Source organism: Mytilus trossulus, unplaced genomic scaffold (assembly GCF_036588685.1).
Source record: "Mytilus trossulus isolate FHL-02 unplaced genomic scaffold, PNRI_Mtr1.1.1.hap1 h1tg000244l__unscaffolded, whole genome shotgun sequence".
Lineage (NCBI taxonomy): Eukaryota > Metazoa > Mollusca > Bivalvia > Mytilida > Mytilidae > Mytilus > Mytilus trossulus.
The window spans coordinates 2,231,427-2,250,562 of NW_026963317.1; the positions used below are offsets into that span (position 1 = coordinate 2,231,427).

Genomic DNA, 19,136 nt, shown 5'->3' on the forward strand with positions numbered 1-19,136 from the left:
GTTGAATTAATAACTTGAATATTATATTTAATTCACATTGATAACGATAAAAGACAAAATAATAAACTTTTGGGGTGTTCGGTGGTGTTCGGCGGTGTGCGGTGGTGTTCGGTGGTGAAAAGACCTACCGCTTGGCTGGTTTCTAACACTTGGCTGATTTAATTAAAGAAACGATCAGAGGAAACCGAATGGTAAAATTGTTCTGGAACGACTATAAAGTATTCCTAATATGAATAGAGTATTTTTGTGACAAACGATTATTTATATGAAATTTATTTTCTTTGCCACATATGAAGAAAGTAATATAAATTGAATTTCTTAGGTTATTCATCAAAATAATCTTATTTCATTTCGGATTCTTTTGGGACTTTTCATTACTATTTGACGAATGCGATTTGGCGCTTGTTTTCGCGGTGTTTACAAAACAGCGGACAATGAACGAGACTGAAATTTACAGTATTACTGATCTGAACTCCCCTCCAGCTAAATTACAGAGGTATTTGTGCATGTACAATAGTAAAATTCAATTTGTATGACACACATATGCCTGCAACAACTACTTTTTAATTATTTGGCTTTTTTTTTTGCTTTGTAAAAAATTTTGCAAGAGAGAAAAGGGTGAGGCTGTGAATTTTTTTAGGCATTTTTTTTTTTTAATTTTCAAGAGTATGAACAGTTACCAATAACTTCGCACTTCAACAAAGTAGTCTAGAATGAACCACAAATTTTTTTTTATATTTCTAGCATGTCAAGTCAAATGTGGCTACAAGTCCATGTAGTCCAAATAATTATGACGTCTTGAAAGGCTATTATAATTTTTTTCTTTTACGCCTATTGTTTGGACTAATGTGGCTCCATGCTCATTGGGGTCTAAGCGTGACTCTGGATTGCCGTTTTTTGTAAGCGTGACACATCAAAGTCAAAATTATTGTGTCGGGAAAACGGGAAATAAGGTCTAGCATGACCCGGGAAATGATCAAAAATGAGAATTGCTTACGTACATAGTGTAAGTGGGATACAGGAATCTGACAAAACAGTAAGCAGGATCTGGGATCGAAACCCCCCAATGAGACCCCCTTAATGGCTTGAATTTAAGTCTGGTGGTACAATGTAGTTCAAATAATTATGACGTCTTTGTTGGCTATTTAAAATTTTTGCTTTGATGCTTTCCTGTCGATGTAAGGCGTCAAAGAAAAAATATAACCTCTCAAGACGTCATAATTATTTGAACTTCACAGCCGGCATACTGGAGCTGTTCATCCAGAGGTCCTTGAGAGAGGGTACAACAATTTCCCGAGAAATATAAGAACAATGTAATATCCCCCCCCCCCCCCAAAAAAAAATGATATACAGTCGATTCCTCTTAATTGCATACCGCTTAATAGCATAATTTGGTTAATTGCATACTTTTCTCCTGCACAAAACCATTTCCCATTCACCTAATGTTAAATTGTCCGGTTATATGCATAGCCTTACAAGTGGCATTTCAGTTTATTGCATAGAAAATAATCGCCAGCTAGATATGCTCAATTAAATCTGACGAGATTTTTGACCGGAAACGGCAATTTGGTAAGTATATTTTTCTTGAATGCATCATAATTTTTATTATTATTTCACATTTACTTGTGTGTTATTCAAATAAAGTTTTGAAACAGTATCTTTCGTGTTTATATGATTATAGAAAAGGCCTCGATGTGTACACAGGTAAAGTTTCCCATATTCTATTTTAAGCCTCGAGGTCATAAAAATGTCAATCAGCTGATTGTTGTAAAAACACAACCAATCTATAATCTTCTATCTCAAAAGGTGTTAATTATTGATTGGATTTCAAACACTGTTCATAGATTATATTTTGGGTGAATTTTTAAAACATTAACGCCTGCTAATTATCGATCATTATCCAATGTGTAATTTCATAATTCAGCTTGGGTGATCTACATTTATGTTAAATATTACAGGGCATTTATATATGGTTGAAGAATTTTATACATCAATCTTTCCTTTTTAATATTTTTTTAAAAGAAAATTAACTTCTGATTATTATATTTTCTCACTTTCAACACTCGTGTCCAGCAAATAACCCGTGCAGGGCCCCATCACCTTTGCATATACGAAACTACGATGTTAAAGTGACAGCGTTACATCACTGTGTAATCAGTAAATACTGAATATCAAAGGCAGTTCATTGCACAATTTATCAATTATTGTTTACAATGATTATAAACTGTGTAGTATCGTTAAACAGTTTATTTTAAACAAAGCGTAACAATTTAATTTGTACATCCGGGTCATAGAAACAAATTATTTTTAGAACAATTTTATTTTCGTATCTCGGGTAAAGGAAAAGTCGGTACATAAATAAACTAAAACAAAATGTGTTTATAAACTTTATTGAAAGAATACACAATGAAATAAAATGTATGACAGAAGACAAATAACTTTTATTAGAATAAATAAGCATTCAATATGTTGTAAGTGGACTGTGGATGTTCATCTCTCTTCTTTGCTGATCTGCACTATCGATGTTATTTGACTCCGTAATTTGGCATTTCGGATATAAGCATACTCCGCTTTATTGCATAATTTCGTCTGACAAATAGGCTATGCAAATAACCGGAATGTACTGTATCTTGATATTTAAAAAGATTTTTTTATGGTGTTATACTGCTTAAATTAGTGTAACAGCATACAATTATAACATGTATAAGGTTTAAGGAGTTCATAATTAATAAAAGCACAAACAATCTTCAGAAAATCTATTAGTATATATCTTGTATGCAAATTCCTTGTTGAAAACAATATGGTGGACGTTATATTTTGTATACAAGACATACAAATCGAACTCATGAAGTGAAATGCACTTTTAATGATGAGTGAAAACAAGTAGTACATGTAACACCATAAAAAAGTAGCATAACACCTACACACCATAAAAAATCTTGTTATCAGGATATATCAGTTTGTTTTGGGGATATTTTAACGTGAAATCGTGGTACTGCTTGAGGGAGGGTCTTTACAGGTTGACCTTCATGACAAATAACTTTAAAAAATCTTGTCAAATGAAGTAAACATTATTTTTTGGTGCATGAAGGTAAAAAGAACACTTAGTTTTAAACGATAACAAAAGAATGGATTGATTTGGACAATTAAGGTGGTACCTAATATTACAGGGAGATAACTCTGTAAAATCAGCTAAATGTTTTAATTACGTTGTGTTGTTAAAGGGATATTACATGCAAGCTTCTCAAGGATCTAAATGAGTATTTGTCAAACTGCTATATAAGGCCACACCAATTTAATTTCTTGTTCTACGGATTTTTGGACTCTAAAAATTGGGGCGAGCGAGCGATTTGAAAATTTTAATAAAAAAATATTTAATTTGAAAATTTTTGAGGCGAAGCTTAAAAAGTAAAGGCGAGCGATTATAATTTTTTTTTGTAAACATAAAATAGTAGGTTTTGACTATATTAAAACTTGATTTATCACTTGTACCTTGACATTTCTTTAATTTATGAAGTATTTTTTCCCTGTTCAACAAGAAATAATTGAATAATTAAATCTGGTCTATGCATGTGTGACTGACAATGAGACAATTCTCCATCCAAGTCATAATCAGGTTCAGAACAACCCCTTAATGTTATGAATATATATTAAAGTTATAAATTAATATATTTTTTTTGTAAAAACACTTTAAGTACAAAAGGGCTTATATTTTCCCAAAGAACTATAATATTTGGTATTAAATGGTCAAAACATGTCCAAGAATTTTGATATATTCCTGGACTTTAACCATGTTAACACATTTACTTTAAGAGTTTAATATTATTCAAAATAAGTGGACCCATCCCTCTTTTAGAAAAGCTGTTTAAAATATAATGTATTTCTCCTCTTTTTGAGTAAAAAATTCTAAGTTGTCAAAGGTTTTGTATAGTAGTATTGTACAAATCCTTAGAACATGTATTTATGTCACCCGATCGACAATGTCGGGTGACATATTGTTATTCCTCCGTTTCTTTGTTATTATGGCACCCTCAACGGAGTTGGGGTGACATCTTGTTATTGTTCGTTTCTTTTTTTCTTATTATTATGTCACCCGATCGACAATGTCGGGTGACATATTGTTATTCCTCCGTTTCTTTGTTATTATTATTCTTATTCTTCCAATGATTTTTGTCCGGCAGCTATTTTGGAGACAATGAAACCTGACTCTTGATTATAGTAAACTATAATGAGGAACAAAAAATTTCGGGTTGCAGTGGGTCTGAAGACCATTAAAAATGGCTGCCGTTACCATGGAAACGGAACAAATGTGAAAAATTCCACTTTTTGGTTTTGGTTAATTATTTGGAGATGCTTATACTTAGAATCATTATATTTTGATACATTGTAGGTGCCCACTATATACTTCTTTTGGATGATTTTTGGCACTCATTGGAACTACTATGTTGCCATGGAAACCACACCAAAAATTTCCAAAATATCAAAATGCTCCAATTCTTTTGAAACTTTAGCATAACGATGAGCAACTTGAGTAGATGTGGAATTTGGCGTTGGAAATTCCAAAATGTCTGCCGTTTCCATGGAAACGAGGCAAAAATGGTCAAAACGCTTTAAAAACCTTAAAAAGTGGCATTTACTATCTTAAAATGGTAGGTCAAATCCATTGAAACTCTGATGGTATGTTCCCTCCCATGTACCAATGTGGTATCTGCCATTAAAATTTTGGAAAGGTCTCTGTTACCATAGTAACCAACCAAAATGACAAAAATTTCCAAAATTTCCAAATGCTCCAAAATTAATGAAACCTAATAAGATTGTTGACTGTCAGGTCTGCATGATATTTTTGAAGTTGGAATTTCCAAAATGGCTACCGTTGCCATGGAAACTGCAGAAATGTCAAAAATTTTCAAAATGCTCCAAACTTAATGCAACTTAATATTATTGTTAACTAACATGTACAGATGAGACTTTCGACTTTGGAATTTTCAAAATGGCTGCCGTTGCCATGGAAACAGTAGAAATATGAAACTTTTAACAATGCTCTAAATGTACTGAAAATTTACAGAAAGATATATTGCAATTTATAGATCTGCTTAATTTACTGTTAAATTGTTTTGAGATGGCTGCCGCTTAGGGGCAATAAGGGAAGGGTGACATCCGCTATTGCTTGCAATGGCAATTCTAGTTATATTTATTCTTCCACACTTTTTTGTCCATGCTATTTCTCAGAATTGGCTTGAACAATATTGATGGAACTATACCATAATGAGGACCACTATATGAAATTGTGCAATCGGGGTATGGCACCATCAAGATGGCTGTCGTTGCCATGGAAACGAAACAAATGTGAAAAAATACAGTTTTTTGTTTTCTCGAACTGTTCGGATAGACTTGAACTCAGAAACATTATATTTTAATACAATGTAGGTGCCCACTATATACAGGTGTTGGATGATTTTGGCACTCATTGGAACTACTATGTTGCCATGGAAACTACTCCAAAAAATTCAAAAATCTCAAAATGTTCCAAACTTAATGAAATTTCACAGTAACGATGAGCAACACTGGAAGATGTGTAATTTGTCGTTGGAATTTCCAAAATCGCTGTTGTTACCATGGAAACAATGCAAAAAGGTCAAAACTGTGAATTTTCACAGAACATTCTAGAACATCAATGTTTATTTTATTCTAGAGACATCAAATGGTATATGATTGTGGAGGGAAAAAATTGCAGCGGGGGTTTGACTTTGGAATATTCAAAATGGCCGCCGTTACCATGGAAACAGCAATAATACAAAAAACTTCAAAATGCTTCAAATTTATTGAAACTTATAACAAATGTTCCTCAGCTAATGTACACTTGACTTTTGAGTTTGGAATTTCCAAAATGGCCGCCGTTACCATGGCTGCCGCTCACCTGGCAATAGGGGAAGGGTGCCATCCGCTATTGCTTGCAATCGCAAATCTAGTTATTATTCTTATTCTTCCAATGATTTTTGTCCGGCAGCTTTTTTGGAGACAATGGAACCTGACTCTTGATGATAGTGAACTATAATGAGGAACAAAAAATTTCGGGTTGCAGTGGGTCACAAGACCAAAAAACATGGCTGCCGTTACCATGGAAACGGAACAATTGTGAAAAATTCCAGTTTTTGTTTTTGGTGAATAATTTGGAGATGCTTAAACTCAGAATCATTATATTTTGATACAATGAAGGTGCCAGGCATATACTGGTTTTGGGTGATTTTGGTCATTATTGGAACTACTATGTTGCCATGGAAACTACACCAAAAATGTCAAAAATATGAAAATGCTCCAATTCATTTGAAACTTTAGCATAACGATGAGCAACTTTAGTAGATGTGGAAATTGGCATTGGAATTTCCAAAATGTCTGCCGTTTCCATGGAAACAGGGCAAAAATGGTAAAAACGCTTTAAAAACCATTAAAAGTTGCATTTACTTCCTTAAAATGGTAGGTCAAATCCATTGAAACTCTGATGGTATGTTCCCTCCCATGTACCAATGTGGTATCTGCCATTAGAAATTTGGAATGGTATCTGTTACCATAGAAACCAGCCAAAATGTCAAAAATTTAAAAAATTTCAAAATGCTCAAAAAGTAATGAAACTTAAAAGGATTGTTCACTTTCAAGTCTACATGAGACTTTTCAAGTTGGAATTTCCAAAATGGCCACCGTTGCCATGGAAACTGCAGAAATGTTAAAAATGTTCAAAATGCTCCAAACTTAATGAAACTTAATATTATTGTCAACTGACATGTATAGATGAGACTTTTGACTTTAGAATTTTCAAAATGGCTGCCGTTGCCATGGAAACAGCAGAAATGTGACACTTTTGTCAACGCACTTATTGTACTGAAAATTTACAGAAAGATATATCGCAATTCATAGATCTGCATTCACTGTTTGGATGTTTCAAAATGGCTGCCACTTAGTGGCAATGGGGGGAAGGGTGACATCCGCTATTGCTTGCAATGGCAATTCTAGTTCTATTTTCTTTTCTACAACAGACTGAACAGTAAACATGGTAAAATGACCCCTTCAAGGCCCTTGTGACTTGTCTGAGGGAGGGTTGGTCTCAACCTGATAATATCAAACATAGGTCAAAGTACGGCCTTTTACACAGTGCTTTGATCAAGACCAACCATCAAGCTATAAGGGACCACAACTTAGTATTGTACACAATTCGAACTGGAAAACGTACGATCTAAATTATATTTCCATACGGGAAAATACCAATGAACCACATCAACAAACGATAACTGCTGAACAACAGGTCTCTGAATCAACCAGGACAGGTGCACAAACCTGCAGCGGGTATGACAGTCACCATACATTAAAATTGCAGTTGAAGGCAAATCCTTCAGAAGTTCTTTGTACTTTATTTTAACAACGAACATTTTTTTATAGGGAATATAAGTTAGGGGGAAAGAAACCAACGTTTTGTTCTGTACAGGTATTTCTATTTATACCGGAGCACTCTCGCTTGGAATTAATTGGTTTCATGCTGAAACAAATATTCTTGCAGATAAATACAGTGTTGTGCGTTTTATAAAGGCTAGACTGCGATTTTTAAAAACAAATATTGAGATCTTTATATAATATTTACAAAAAAAAACGGTGCGGGAAATGGACATGATTTCATTTCCGGATGCGGGAAGCGGGAATATAATAAAAAAAAAAAATCTGTTTTGAAAAAAATAGGTGCGGGCGGGTCCGTCGAACAAGGAATCAAATTGGTGTGGCCTAACCAGTCTAATTTTTCTGATAAAATGGTTGGTTCAAAATTTTTTTTTTTTTTTATATTTTTGTCCAAGGGTCAAAGTAAATACTTTGTCAAAATTTAAAAAAAAATCATGTTATTTTTTTTCCATAAATGATGGTTACAATAATTATTTGAGACATCTGATGAAACACCATGAGCTTATTTTGACGATTCACAGTAAATGTATGTATTTGGCCTAATTTATATGATTTTACATTGTAATTTATATTTTCAAAACAGGAGAGAAGATGGTAATAGCCACTACCAGTTTATACCTCTGCCCTTACCAGATCAGATCTTCATTTTTACATTGGGAGATTGGACAAAATCACAGCAATGTATAGAAGCTACCATTACCTACAAAGATGAACCACTACAGCTTGGCAAAATAACCAGAAACCAAAGGTATTTATTTGGGTACATTATTTTGAGTGAGATAATTATTTCAATGATTTCATGGAAATAAGAACGCAAAATATTAAATGAGGACTTAATTATATATAAAAACAAATTTCCTTTTAGGATCGTATGCTGAGCTCAGAAATTAGGAACCAAAATTATCAAGAAATTTTATTAGTTCAACAACTATCACTTAATTCATGTAATATGTGGTCAACCTCTATTAAAATGACAAATTTGTGAAGATTCAAATATAAATTACATTACTTTTGTAATGCAAGTGTTATCTCCCTTTTGGTATTTTGTAAGATATTCTTCTTGATACTTTGATTGATTTCTTCTTTTAATACATTGATTATAAGTACTGACAAGTTTAAAATATACATAAGGGGTTCCGGTTTAAAGTCTCCTGGTAAAATTTCACAATGAAATAACAAATGTTGGTGATAAACTTTAAAATATATCTGTTCAATCCATACATGTAGGTAGTGAAAAATGCTGTAAAAAATAGTCTTTAAAATATACATTACATGTTTTCTTATACATTGTAGATGTTTGTGTTGGGAAAGAAGAATGATGAAGAAAGGTAGCAGTAATGTATTCTCATCTGAACAGAATGGTCTGGCTAAATTAGTGTTGGAAGTTCAGAATCGACAAACCAGTTTAGAATCAGCAGATGATTCTATCATAAAACAGGAAGAAAATGAAGATACGCCAAAAGTTCATGTAATTATATATTTTGTTACAGTAGTTACATTGTAAAATTGAGAACGGAAAACAGGGAATATGTCAAAAAGAAAATAACACAACCAATGAGTCTTCTATGCAGTGGACCAGTGAGAAAATCTTGCACCTGGAGGTTGGCTTCTGTTGGCCACTAAATTAAAATGTGTACTACAGTAGACTCCGGCCAATCGGATACCCAAAATGTCAGCTAAAAATATCCGATTGTCTGATATATTCAATTAGCCGATGAACGTATATTCCTCCAAGTTTTTTTTCAAACTTGACAGACACAACCCTAAGATACCAATAGCTATTATAGCTGCTTTATAAATGGAAATTTGTAACTAATCTCAATGTTTTTTTCAGGTACAAGTTTGGATAATTCGGTTGATTGAGTAATAGATCGATCAGTTGATTATAATGTATTTTGTTTATCTGTCAGTCTGTTGATTTTTAATGATGTGTTGATTATCTGAATAAAATATATACCTCTTAAATAATGAGACTTGTTGTTTTTGCGTGATTTGTTTCATTTGTGTGTTAAGTGTTAAAACAGGTAAAAGCTAAAAATAACTATGAATTCTCGGAAGTAGGCCACAGGTAAATCTATTAATAGCTTAAGAAGTTGATCGAACTCGGATCTAATTTTCTACAGTTTTTTATTTATGCAACACATTTCCAATTTCAAGTAATACAACTACTTTTATGATTATAAAATTGGACATCAAGATGAGTAAAATTAATTTGCTTTTCTATCTTATTTGTCGTGGTTCAAAATTAAAAACTGAATATTATGCAAATTAGGAAAATGGCGTACGTGTGTACAAGTTACATAAATCTATTTCACCTGGGATATGCTATTGACAAACGATTCCTTATTTTTACAAGGGACTTTTATATTTATTTTAATAAATTGTTGAGAAAAGGGTACTTTTCATTCATATTTAATAAATATTGATGAACATCACGCACAGTTTATTATTTCTGTCGTGTCATTGTTTGTGAAGTAAATGATAACGATCACATTTGGATAAACACATAATAAACACATCTTAGGCAAAATATAATATCAGATTCATAGAATAAACAAGACAACAAGAAAAAACATGTTTTATTTGACTGTAAAAGATCGTTTTATTAATAAAATGAAACATTTCTGTACTGAAGTTTTCTTAAACTTCGTAATGGAGCAACTTCCGGCTTCATTTCCTGTCAAGAAAAATATGAAATTATTTCAAAATATTCGATTGTACATGGTTTTCACACATTTTTCATGAATATTCCTATCCAATTAGCCGATATATTCTAATAACCGATATTCGATTATCCGATGTATTTTGACTGAAATGTTACGTATAGGGAATGGTTCGGTGTTTTGACATAATATTACAATAGCCGATATATTCGTTTAACGGATATCCGATTAGGTGGAGTCTACTGTAGTAAAGTGAAAATGGGAATTTTAATAAACTTCTTAACAAGTAAGTGAACTAAAATAAAAGAAAAACATGCAACACTAACAAAGGCTCCTGACCTGAGACAGGTACACAAAATATAGGTCACCGATGAGTTAAAAAAAGTTATTTCAATTTAAACGTAAAAAAATTGACATTTTTTTAACCAAAGGGAGATAATCTGGAGCTTTTTCAATGATGTAAACATTTTCAAAGTCATCTGTGGCCAAACCAAATCGATTTGTCTGGGTGATTTTGTACCATATTATAAAGTTATAACTAATAGTGTAAAAAATAAAATTTGTAATGAAAAAACAAATGTTTTAATTTTTGGCTAATTTTTTTATACCTGCGAGCCTCCTTAATATTTCTTTGATAGGTTTATTATATTTTTATTTTTTTTTATATTCACAGGTAAATCATAATAATGAAGAAAACAACAAACCGGTGAAACAGAAACGTAGATCAAGTCTGACAAAATCTGACCAAACACCAACAGGACCATCATCAAAGAAGCCAAAAACAAGAACAAGAAATCTTAAAACTAAGTTAAACAGTTCAGTTACTGAAGTCAATATGGAAGAGAAGGAAAATATTTCACAGACCAGAATACCATCTCCACTTAAACTGAGTCTTTCTCCAAGTAGTAAACCAATTGTTACCAGTAAACCCACACTGGCAACATGTAAAGATGTTACTAGTCGAGGTAGGAAATATATTAGTGAAATAGATAAATTGTAGGTTTTGTGGGAACAGGCGCTAGATAAACAACAAATTTTAATGTTCAGCGATTTAACAAATTTTCAATTGCATTGTAAGTAGACAATGGCAAGACCATAATATCAAGTATCCATAACAATGCAAGTTTTCAAATAAAAATTTGATATTCACAAAAATAAAAGAATCCACAGTATGAATTTACATGAAAAACAATTTATCAGAAATTGTGGAAAACACAGTTTAAAAATTGAAAACAACACATTTAATAATTTCTTGCATCTGAAGCACTTATATGGATTTACCTTCATCAGGAACACTCAAAGTCAAACCAAACATTTGAAATCCCAAGATATAGATGTAGATATGTATATAAGTACCGAAACCATTGAAGAGCTATATAAAATGAATAGCCAAATTCATCTAAAGCCAACTTTGCCTGAGGGAGTGGAAACCTTAGTTTCTTAATAATTTCAAAATTTATAAACGGACAAATTTAGTAATTCAATTTTAGTAAAGTTTGTTAAATCATGTCAGTACTGAAGTATTGACTACTGAGCTGATAGTAAGAGTAGGGACTGATAGTCCACCAGCAGAGGTATCCACTCAGTGATGCAAAAAATTGAAAACAACATGTTTAATAATTTCTTTTGTCCAAAGCACTTTTCTGGATTTACCTTCATCAGGAACACTTAACTTATCAATTTTCTATATTGTAGCACCACATCCCAGTAGTAGATGGGGCCATAGTTTCTGTATGGTACATGACAACATGGGTGTTTTGATTGGTGGACAAGGTGAACGACAGCAAACCAGCAAAGATTCAGTGTGGTCTTTAGATCCAGGTAAAATGATATCAATTACTACATAATACAAAAAATCTGGTTTTATCTTTCTCATTTAGTTTACATCTTAACACTTTAATTTGATACGTTTCCATGTAAGAATAGTAAGGTTCTCAGTGTAGGACAGTCGGGCCAGCCAAAGGCTGGCCCGAAATTTTTTTTTTGGGCCAGTAAAAAAATTACTTCACAGGCCCAAAATGTAAATTGGTAGCCCAATTATTTTACTCAATTATTTTTCCGTGTTGAGCCATAAAAAATGAAAAAAAACAAATATAAATTGATGTTCTTAATTCTTCAATCAAACCTTGCCGACACATATTAACCCTGAAAAACACATTCCCAGTCTGATCCAGTCTATATTGTCACTGAATTAATGAAACCTCACTGTACAGTCCAGTGCCTTATATCGATCAATATAGGGTTTTGAAGAGGAAAAAGTGACCTCTCATTCCATAAGAATAGCGAGAAGTGAAGTTCCATTACTGTGTCGGTTGCATAGTGATTTCGTGCCCATAACTGAAGATTTTGTTGTTGCGTTTAAAATTAAACAGTTTTCTGTGAGTTGATCTATAAAAAATAGGACTGGGAATTTCCGCGATATTCTATCCGGTCAGTCATTTCCAAAATTTGTATTTCAGTCCAAAATGTCAGTGCAAAACAAAATCAAAGACATTTTATAGTGGGTCTCATTGGGGTCTAAGCGTGACGCAGGATTGCCGATTTTTTGTAAGCGTGAAACGTGAAAGTCGTGAAAACGGGAAATGAGGTCTTGCGGGACCCGGGAAATGACAAAAACGTGAGAATTGCTTACGTATATAGTGTAAGCGGGATACGGGAATCTGACAAAACAGTAAAGGGATCCGGGATCGGAACCCGCAATGAGACCACCTTTATAAACGTAATATTTTCTTATCACTTGTTTCTGTCCTTGGGGGTTTACTATCCACAATCGTATGAAAAATAGTTTGACAGCTTATCAGTTTTATCTGCGTTTGTAGTCCGAGATTACTCTGACGTCCGTCAGAGTAATCTCGGACTACTGCGTTTTGAGTTCTTTTCAGAATTCCCTTGTCCTTGTTTGGTTTAGCGGGTCAGACGAAGTTTTACTGTCAATGACTGTCGTTATCTTTTATAAAACACAATTTGTTTAGCGACCACCATTGCCAGTAAAGCCTAAGCTTATTTGACCCACTAAACAAGCAATATCACGCACGATGTGTTTGTCATTCGCCATGTTAATATTCTATTGCACTTATTCTTCTTCTGTATATCCTTCTAATTATGGAACACCTCTTCAACTTGTACGTTTTTAAGTAACGATGTGACCAGAGGATTCCCGAAAATGATTGTTCCGAAGTTGGGGTGTGTTATTTATAGGAGTAATTACGATTTTGAGAAAAATAATGCACTCGCCCAATGATTTATTTTTGGGTCAGTAACTATCTATCTTTTTACAGTTTCTAATCGCCCAATCAAGGTTTTGGTCGCATTTGGCGACCAGGCGACCGGCTGTGTCCTACACTGGTTCTATATGTGCAGTAAAACAAAAATCATGGTTTGGAATCCTGGCCACTGAAACCAGTGATTTGAAAAAAATCATCTTGTGTGTCCAAATGAAATCCAAATAATAAACTGCCATAAACAAATTGAAATAACATTCATAGGAAAACATAACAACATAAAGACGAACGGCAAATACAGCAAATATATTTAGTGCTGTAAACGTCAATAATTACAAAGAAAAAATAGCTTTTACAAAAAGCTTATCTATAGATTAAAAAATGGCAGCCAAGTGACCATGTACACACTATTAGTGCTTATATATAAATGTATCGTCTACCAAATATTAAAAATAAGAATATAAATAAATATAATTCTTACAATTGGTATTTGCCACTTCTCAAAATTTACAGCATTTACATCTAAGAGTAAGAGCAAACACTAGTTAGCTTGGTTTTAAAAAATATATTGTTTCTGTTACAGTGACGAGAAAATGGAGAGACCAGGAAATTACCAGTGAGATACCAAACCAAAAACCAGAATATAGAATGGGACATACAGCAACCTATGACCCTACACTTAGATGTGTATATGTGTATGGTGGATCTAAAAACCTCAAATGGTTCCATGATGTTCACATGTTAGATGTAGATGAATTTAAATGGCAGCTTTTAAAGGTAATTTTTACAAGTGTAAAATAAAATCTTATAATTTGTTTATACCCCATCAAAGATAGTTTATAGGGCCTTTTAGTTTTATTGTCTGTCTGTCCATTTCATATCATTAGATTTAAAGATTTTTGTTATCCTTGTTTTCAAAATTTCTATAGCGAACATACTTTATATAATTGCATCAATAAACCAATTTTCAAGACATTTCGGCCATTGGCCTTCTTCAGTTCCTTATTTTTTTAGTTGTAAGATTTTTGTTATGATAAATTACTATGAAGATGTGTTCACATCAACTTGGAACTTTGTACACATGTTCAATGAAGTTTTAAAATTATTAGAGTTTTGACCCAATTTTCACAGTTCTCTGTTTACTCTAGATAACACTGAATCAATTCAAAGCCTTCCAATAGCCATAACTGTTATTGACCACATGCTCCATAAAAAACAAAGTGCACATATTAGTTTCTGAATTAACAGTCATAGATTTTTGTTACTGGTCAAGACAATTTGTAATTTTGAAATGATTTTGAATAAATTGAATAAATGCATAACTAGTAATTTTACAATTATTCCACAAGAACAATTTACCCTACATTCTTATGTTCACATATACATATATATATATAATGCTTTGTATTGAAGGTGGCAGGAAAAGCACCAACCAGAGCCTATCACAGTGCTACTCTTTATCGTAATGAGTTATGGATTTTTGGTGGAGTATATCCCAGACCAGACCCTCAGCCTGATGGTTGCAGTAATGAAGTACATATCTTCAGCCCCGTTCTAGAAAACTGGTATGCCCCTATAGTCAATGGAGAGAAGCCACTACCAAGATCAGGGTAAGATAAGAATTGTTATACTGTGGATTCATTAATTTTTCGTGGGTACCAATTTTCGTGCATAGAGGAAAAATCACATGTTCGTTGATATTAACTTTTGTGGTTTTGGCAAAGTCTGCATACAAACCTATAGAAAATATGTTATTCGTTGAACATTTAATTTCGTGGTTCACCTGAACCCACGAAATCCACGAAAATTGGTATCCAACAGATAATAATGAATCCACAGTAGATGTAAATTGATAGAAAAACAAAGGCCAGCTTGAAAAGAAATATCCATGTAAGCTTTACCATGTCAAAAGAAAAAACCTATCATCATGACCATATTAAATTATTGCATGCTGATAATTTTAAAATCACTGTGAGTTCTGGAATTGTGCCATAATCATTCACTACTACAAGAATGCATTTCACTTACATGTAAGAACTCCAAAACTTATAATCATAGTCAAAATGTTTTTGGGGAACTTACAAACAAATTACTTCTATAATTGCATCACAGTTAGCTTATTTATACATGTATGTGATAGCAATGATCACTAGATTGGTTGAATTATAAATATTTTGATTTAAATTTTAGACATTCAGCAACTTTAATTGATGACCAGCTAGTCATGTTTGGAGGTTGGGATGCCCCATACTGCTACAATGATCTTTATATACTAGATATGAGTAAGTATAATTTGTAAAGGAATATAACACTTCCATTACTAGGAAAATATAACCAGTTTCTATATTATCTGATTCTCAACTTTAACTGAAAAATCAGAATGCAATATATATATGCATGTATTTTATTTCAAAAGATTGCTTTCATTATTAGAAAACTAATACTGATATATTACCACTTCACAAATTCTGTTCTATATTATAAAAGAAAAGTTAGTGAGTGTAATTCACCATTTTAAGACAAATAAATGGATGTCAAATCATTATAAAATTATGCACTTCTTCCTTTAGGTATTGTGGAATGGGCAAAACCAAAAGTTAACGGAACACCCCCATCACCAAGAAGGTAAAGTTCAAAATCAGTTATAAAAAATTTATACTAGGTAGAATATGATTGTCTGCTATCATTTTCAAAATATACATTGATCTCCATTTTCAAATGGTTGAAGATTAATACTTTTGAATTACAATTTGAGAAAAAGATATTTATCAGAAACTTAATTCTATGTTTTGCTTGAAGGAGGTATAAAGTGATGCACAATTTCGGTGGGTTTTTTTTTTTTTTTTTTCTTATATTTGAAGGACTCACTGACCAAATCTTGAAATTTTTAACCAGTGTGATGTACCATAAAATTTTGATGAGTTTGACAAAAGTTATTTCCCTTTGTTGCCCTAAAAAAAAAAAATATTAATTACTTGATAGAGGTCATTACAGGAAATGAAGGTCAAGGTACTGCTTGCCTCCACAATTTATACTTAATCAGAAGGTTATGTAGCTTAAAATACAGGTAGCACTCAATTAAGACTGGTTTTGGCAGTCACTGTTTGATGGTTTTACTGTTAGCAGGATACTTTGTGAAAATTTGATTAAATTATCACTTTTCTAGTTTTCATGACATTTTTTTTTCTCATATAATTAGTATTGCTGTATGACTCTTTAATACCATTACTAGCTAATAAATTATATCTCTTAATTACAGTTGGCATGCCTCCTGTGCTTTGAAAGGAAACCGAATAATGATACATGGTGGCTATGATGGTGATCTGGCACTGGATGATTTACATATCTTCACACTTGGTGAGTATTTTATCTAAATATCTTTACACTTTGCAGGTATTAAATTGTTAAACATATTTTTACACTTGGTAAGTGATTGACCACACTTGGTTAGTAATTGATAAAGACCTCATCACTCTTGGTCAGTAATTGACTAAGACATCTTCACACTTGGTAAGTAATTGGTTAAGACATCTTCACACTAGGTAAGTAATTGGTTAAGTCATCACCACACTTGGTTAGTAATTGATTGAGACATCACCACACTTGGTAAGTAATTGATAAAGACATCATCACACTTGGTTAGTAATTGACTAAGACATTGTCACACTTGGTTAGCAATTGATTAAGACCTCATCACACTTGGTTAGTAATTGATTAAGACATCTTCACACTTGGTTAGTAATTGATTAACACATCATCACACTTGGTTTGTAATTGATTACGACATCATTACACTTGGTTAGTTATTGATTGAGACATTGTCACACTTGGTTAGTAATTGATTAAGACCTCATCACACTTGGTTAGAAATTGACTAAGACATCGTCACACTTGGTTAGCAATTGATTAAGACCTCATCACACTTGGTTGGTAATTGATTTAGACCTCTTCACACTTGGTTAGTAATTGATTAAGACATCTTCACACTTGGGTAGTAATTGATTAAGACATCTTCACACTTGGTTAGTAATCAATTAAGACATTGTCACACTTGGTAAGTAATTGAAAGAAATATTTATCTGATGTTATAAGAATATAACCTAGAAAGAGGGCGAAATCATCTTAACCTTGAGTCCCAATGTGGTACAAGTTTCCTAAATAGTAAAAGCAATATAAATCTTTTGAAGATTTGATCTTCAGCTATATCTAATCCACAAAACTAGATATAACATGAAAAAAAAATGAAATAGATGATATATCATCAGTATTAAACAAATTTTAAATATATATGACAATGATAGATTATTCTTTCATTTTCAGCTACATCATCCTGGATGAAGATAAAACTGGAACCCAGTCCAATACCTCGAGCTGGTCACCAGGCTATATGTCTGCCATACAATCATGAGAATGAAGAACAGGATGAGGTGTTGATATTTGGAGGAGGTAACAATGACGGGAACTTCTTCCATGATTTATTGTCGGCTAACATTCCATTCAATCCTATAGAAGATCAGACTGTCCTAACTGATGCCATTCAGAATTCATAAAGTAACTGTATTTATTGTGTATTTATGCAGTAATTGCGTATTTTATTCATTTGTATATAAAGAAATTATGTGCATGAATCAGATGCTGTATTATTTTAACCTTAGATATTATTATTGAAATTAATCAGGAATGGTTATTAGGCCATATTATAAAGTTATGTGTTAAAAATAGCTGACACTAAGTAAAATCAAATTGAATTTACAATAAATTTTGTTATTGATTGTACGATTTTGGTTTTCAGAGAATGAAATTATGACATTGTTCTTTCATGACTTTATGTGTCAATACTTTGGTATAAGTGGTGTTAGTTAAAGGAACACCATGCCATCATATGTCTGTACATTTTTATCTTTATAAGAACCAATGACACTGGATCTCAAATAGAAAAGTTGATGATTGATGACAAAAATTTCAGAGAGTCGAAAATTTAATTGAAACTTTGAAAAGATTTTAGAATCATTATCATGAATTTGAAAATATTGTATAATTATTTATTTTGAAATGTTTTGATCATCCTGAACCTATTATGTTGAAATATAATAACATCATCATTATTAACCATTATGATCTTATGATCTGTCTTCCTTGTTAGTATATTTCAGTAGTAATAAAATCTGTTAAACATTTCTAGTCTTTATTGATATCTGACCTGAGGTCAAGTAAAACAATTTACAGAATCTGCCATCTGGTGTTAAATTATGGAGTGTTGTGAGATTGAACTAATCTTGTGTTTGACATACATGTGATGGACTGTGAAACTCAGATCAGGAGATTTGGAAATTTTGGTCAGGAGATCAGGACTCAGATCAGGAGGTTTTTTATCCACATAAATTTGGTCATAAATGTAACCGTATGTCAGATGTAGAAATTGCCTTTTACAGTGTTTTTTTTTCATCAAATTTCCATCAGAATGTAATATGTTTATAGTACCCTTGTTGCCTTCGAATTTGAATTATATCACATTACAATTTACAGAATCTGCTATCTGGTGTTAAATTATTGATTGTTGTGAGATTGAACTACTCTTGTGTTTGACTACAATTTTAATTGACTAGAATTGCAGGGTTTTTTTTCTGCAGAAAGTTAGTGGTTTTCTCCAGGTACCCCAGCTACCTCCACTAATTAATATTGGTTGTCATATAATAGCCAAGGCTGCTGAAACTGCAGTTAAGGTGGCTCGTGGCTAATTTAAAGTTTCTATCAGAATTGCTGTATTTTTGGTTATTTTATTCTTTTTAAAAGAAATTGAATCAAATTG

At 32.4% G+C, this 19,136-nt stretch overlaps 1 protein-coding gene across 1 annotated transcript; it reads left to right on the forward strand.

Moving 5' to 3' along the window:
- Nucleotides 1–363: 363 nt before the first annotated feature.
- On the forward strand, nt 364–18,408 carry LOC134701461 (uncharacterized). The gene is made up of 11 exons (XM_063562616.1): nt 364–496; nt 8,027–8,191; nt 8,737–8,911; nt 10,780–11,071; nt 11,802–11,927; nt 13,911–14,104; nt 14,741–14,937; nt 15,518–15,609; nt 15,898–15,952; nt 16,587–16,684; nt 17,648–18,408. The coding sequence occupies exons 1-11, from the start codon at nt 435–437 to the stop codon at nt 17,875–17,877; spliced, it is 1,686 nt and encodes a 561-aa protein (XP_063418686.1). The 5' UTR covers nt 364–434; the 3' UTR covers nt 17,878–18,408.
- The last annotated feature ends 728 nt before the right edge of the window (nt 18,409–19,136 follow it).

Coding starts and splice junctions, on each gene's coding strand:
- LOC134701461 (XM_063562616.1), top strand. CDS start 435: ATGAACGAGACTGAAATTTACAGTATTACTGATCTGAACTCCCCTCCA. Junction 8,192..8,736: donor AAAATAACCAGAAACCAAAG/GTATTTATTTGG, acceptor TATACATTGTAG/ATGTTTGTGTTGGGAAAGAA. Junction 14,105..14,740: donor TTAAATGGCAGCTTTTAAAG/GTAATTTTTACA, acceptor TTTGTATTGAAG/GTGGCAGGAAAAGCACCAAC.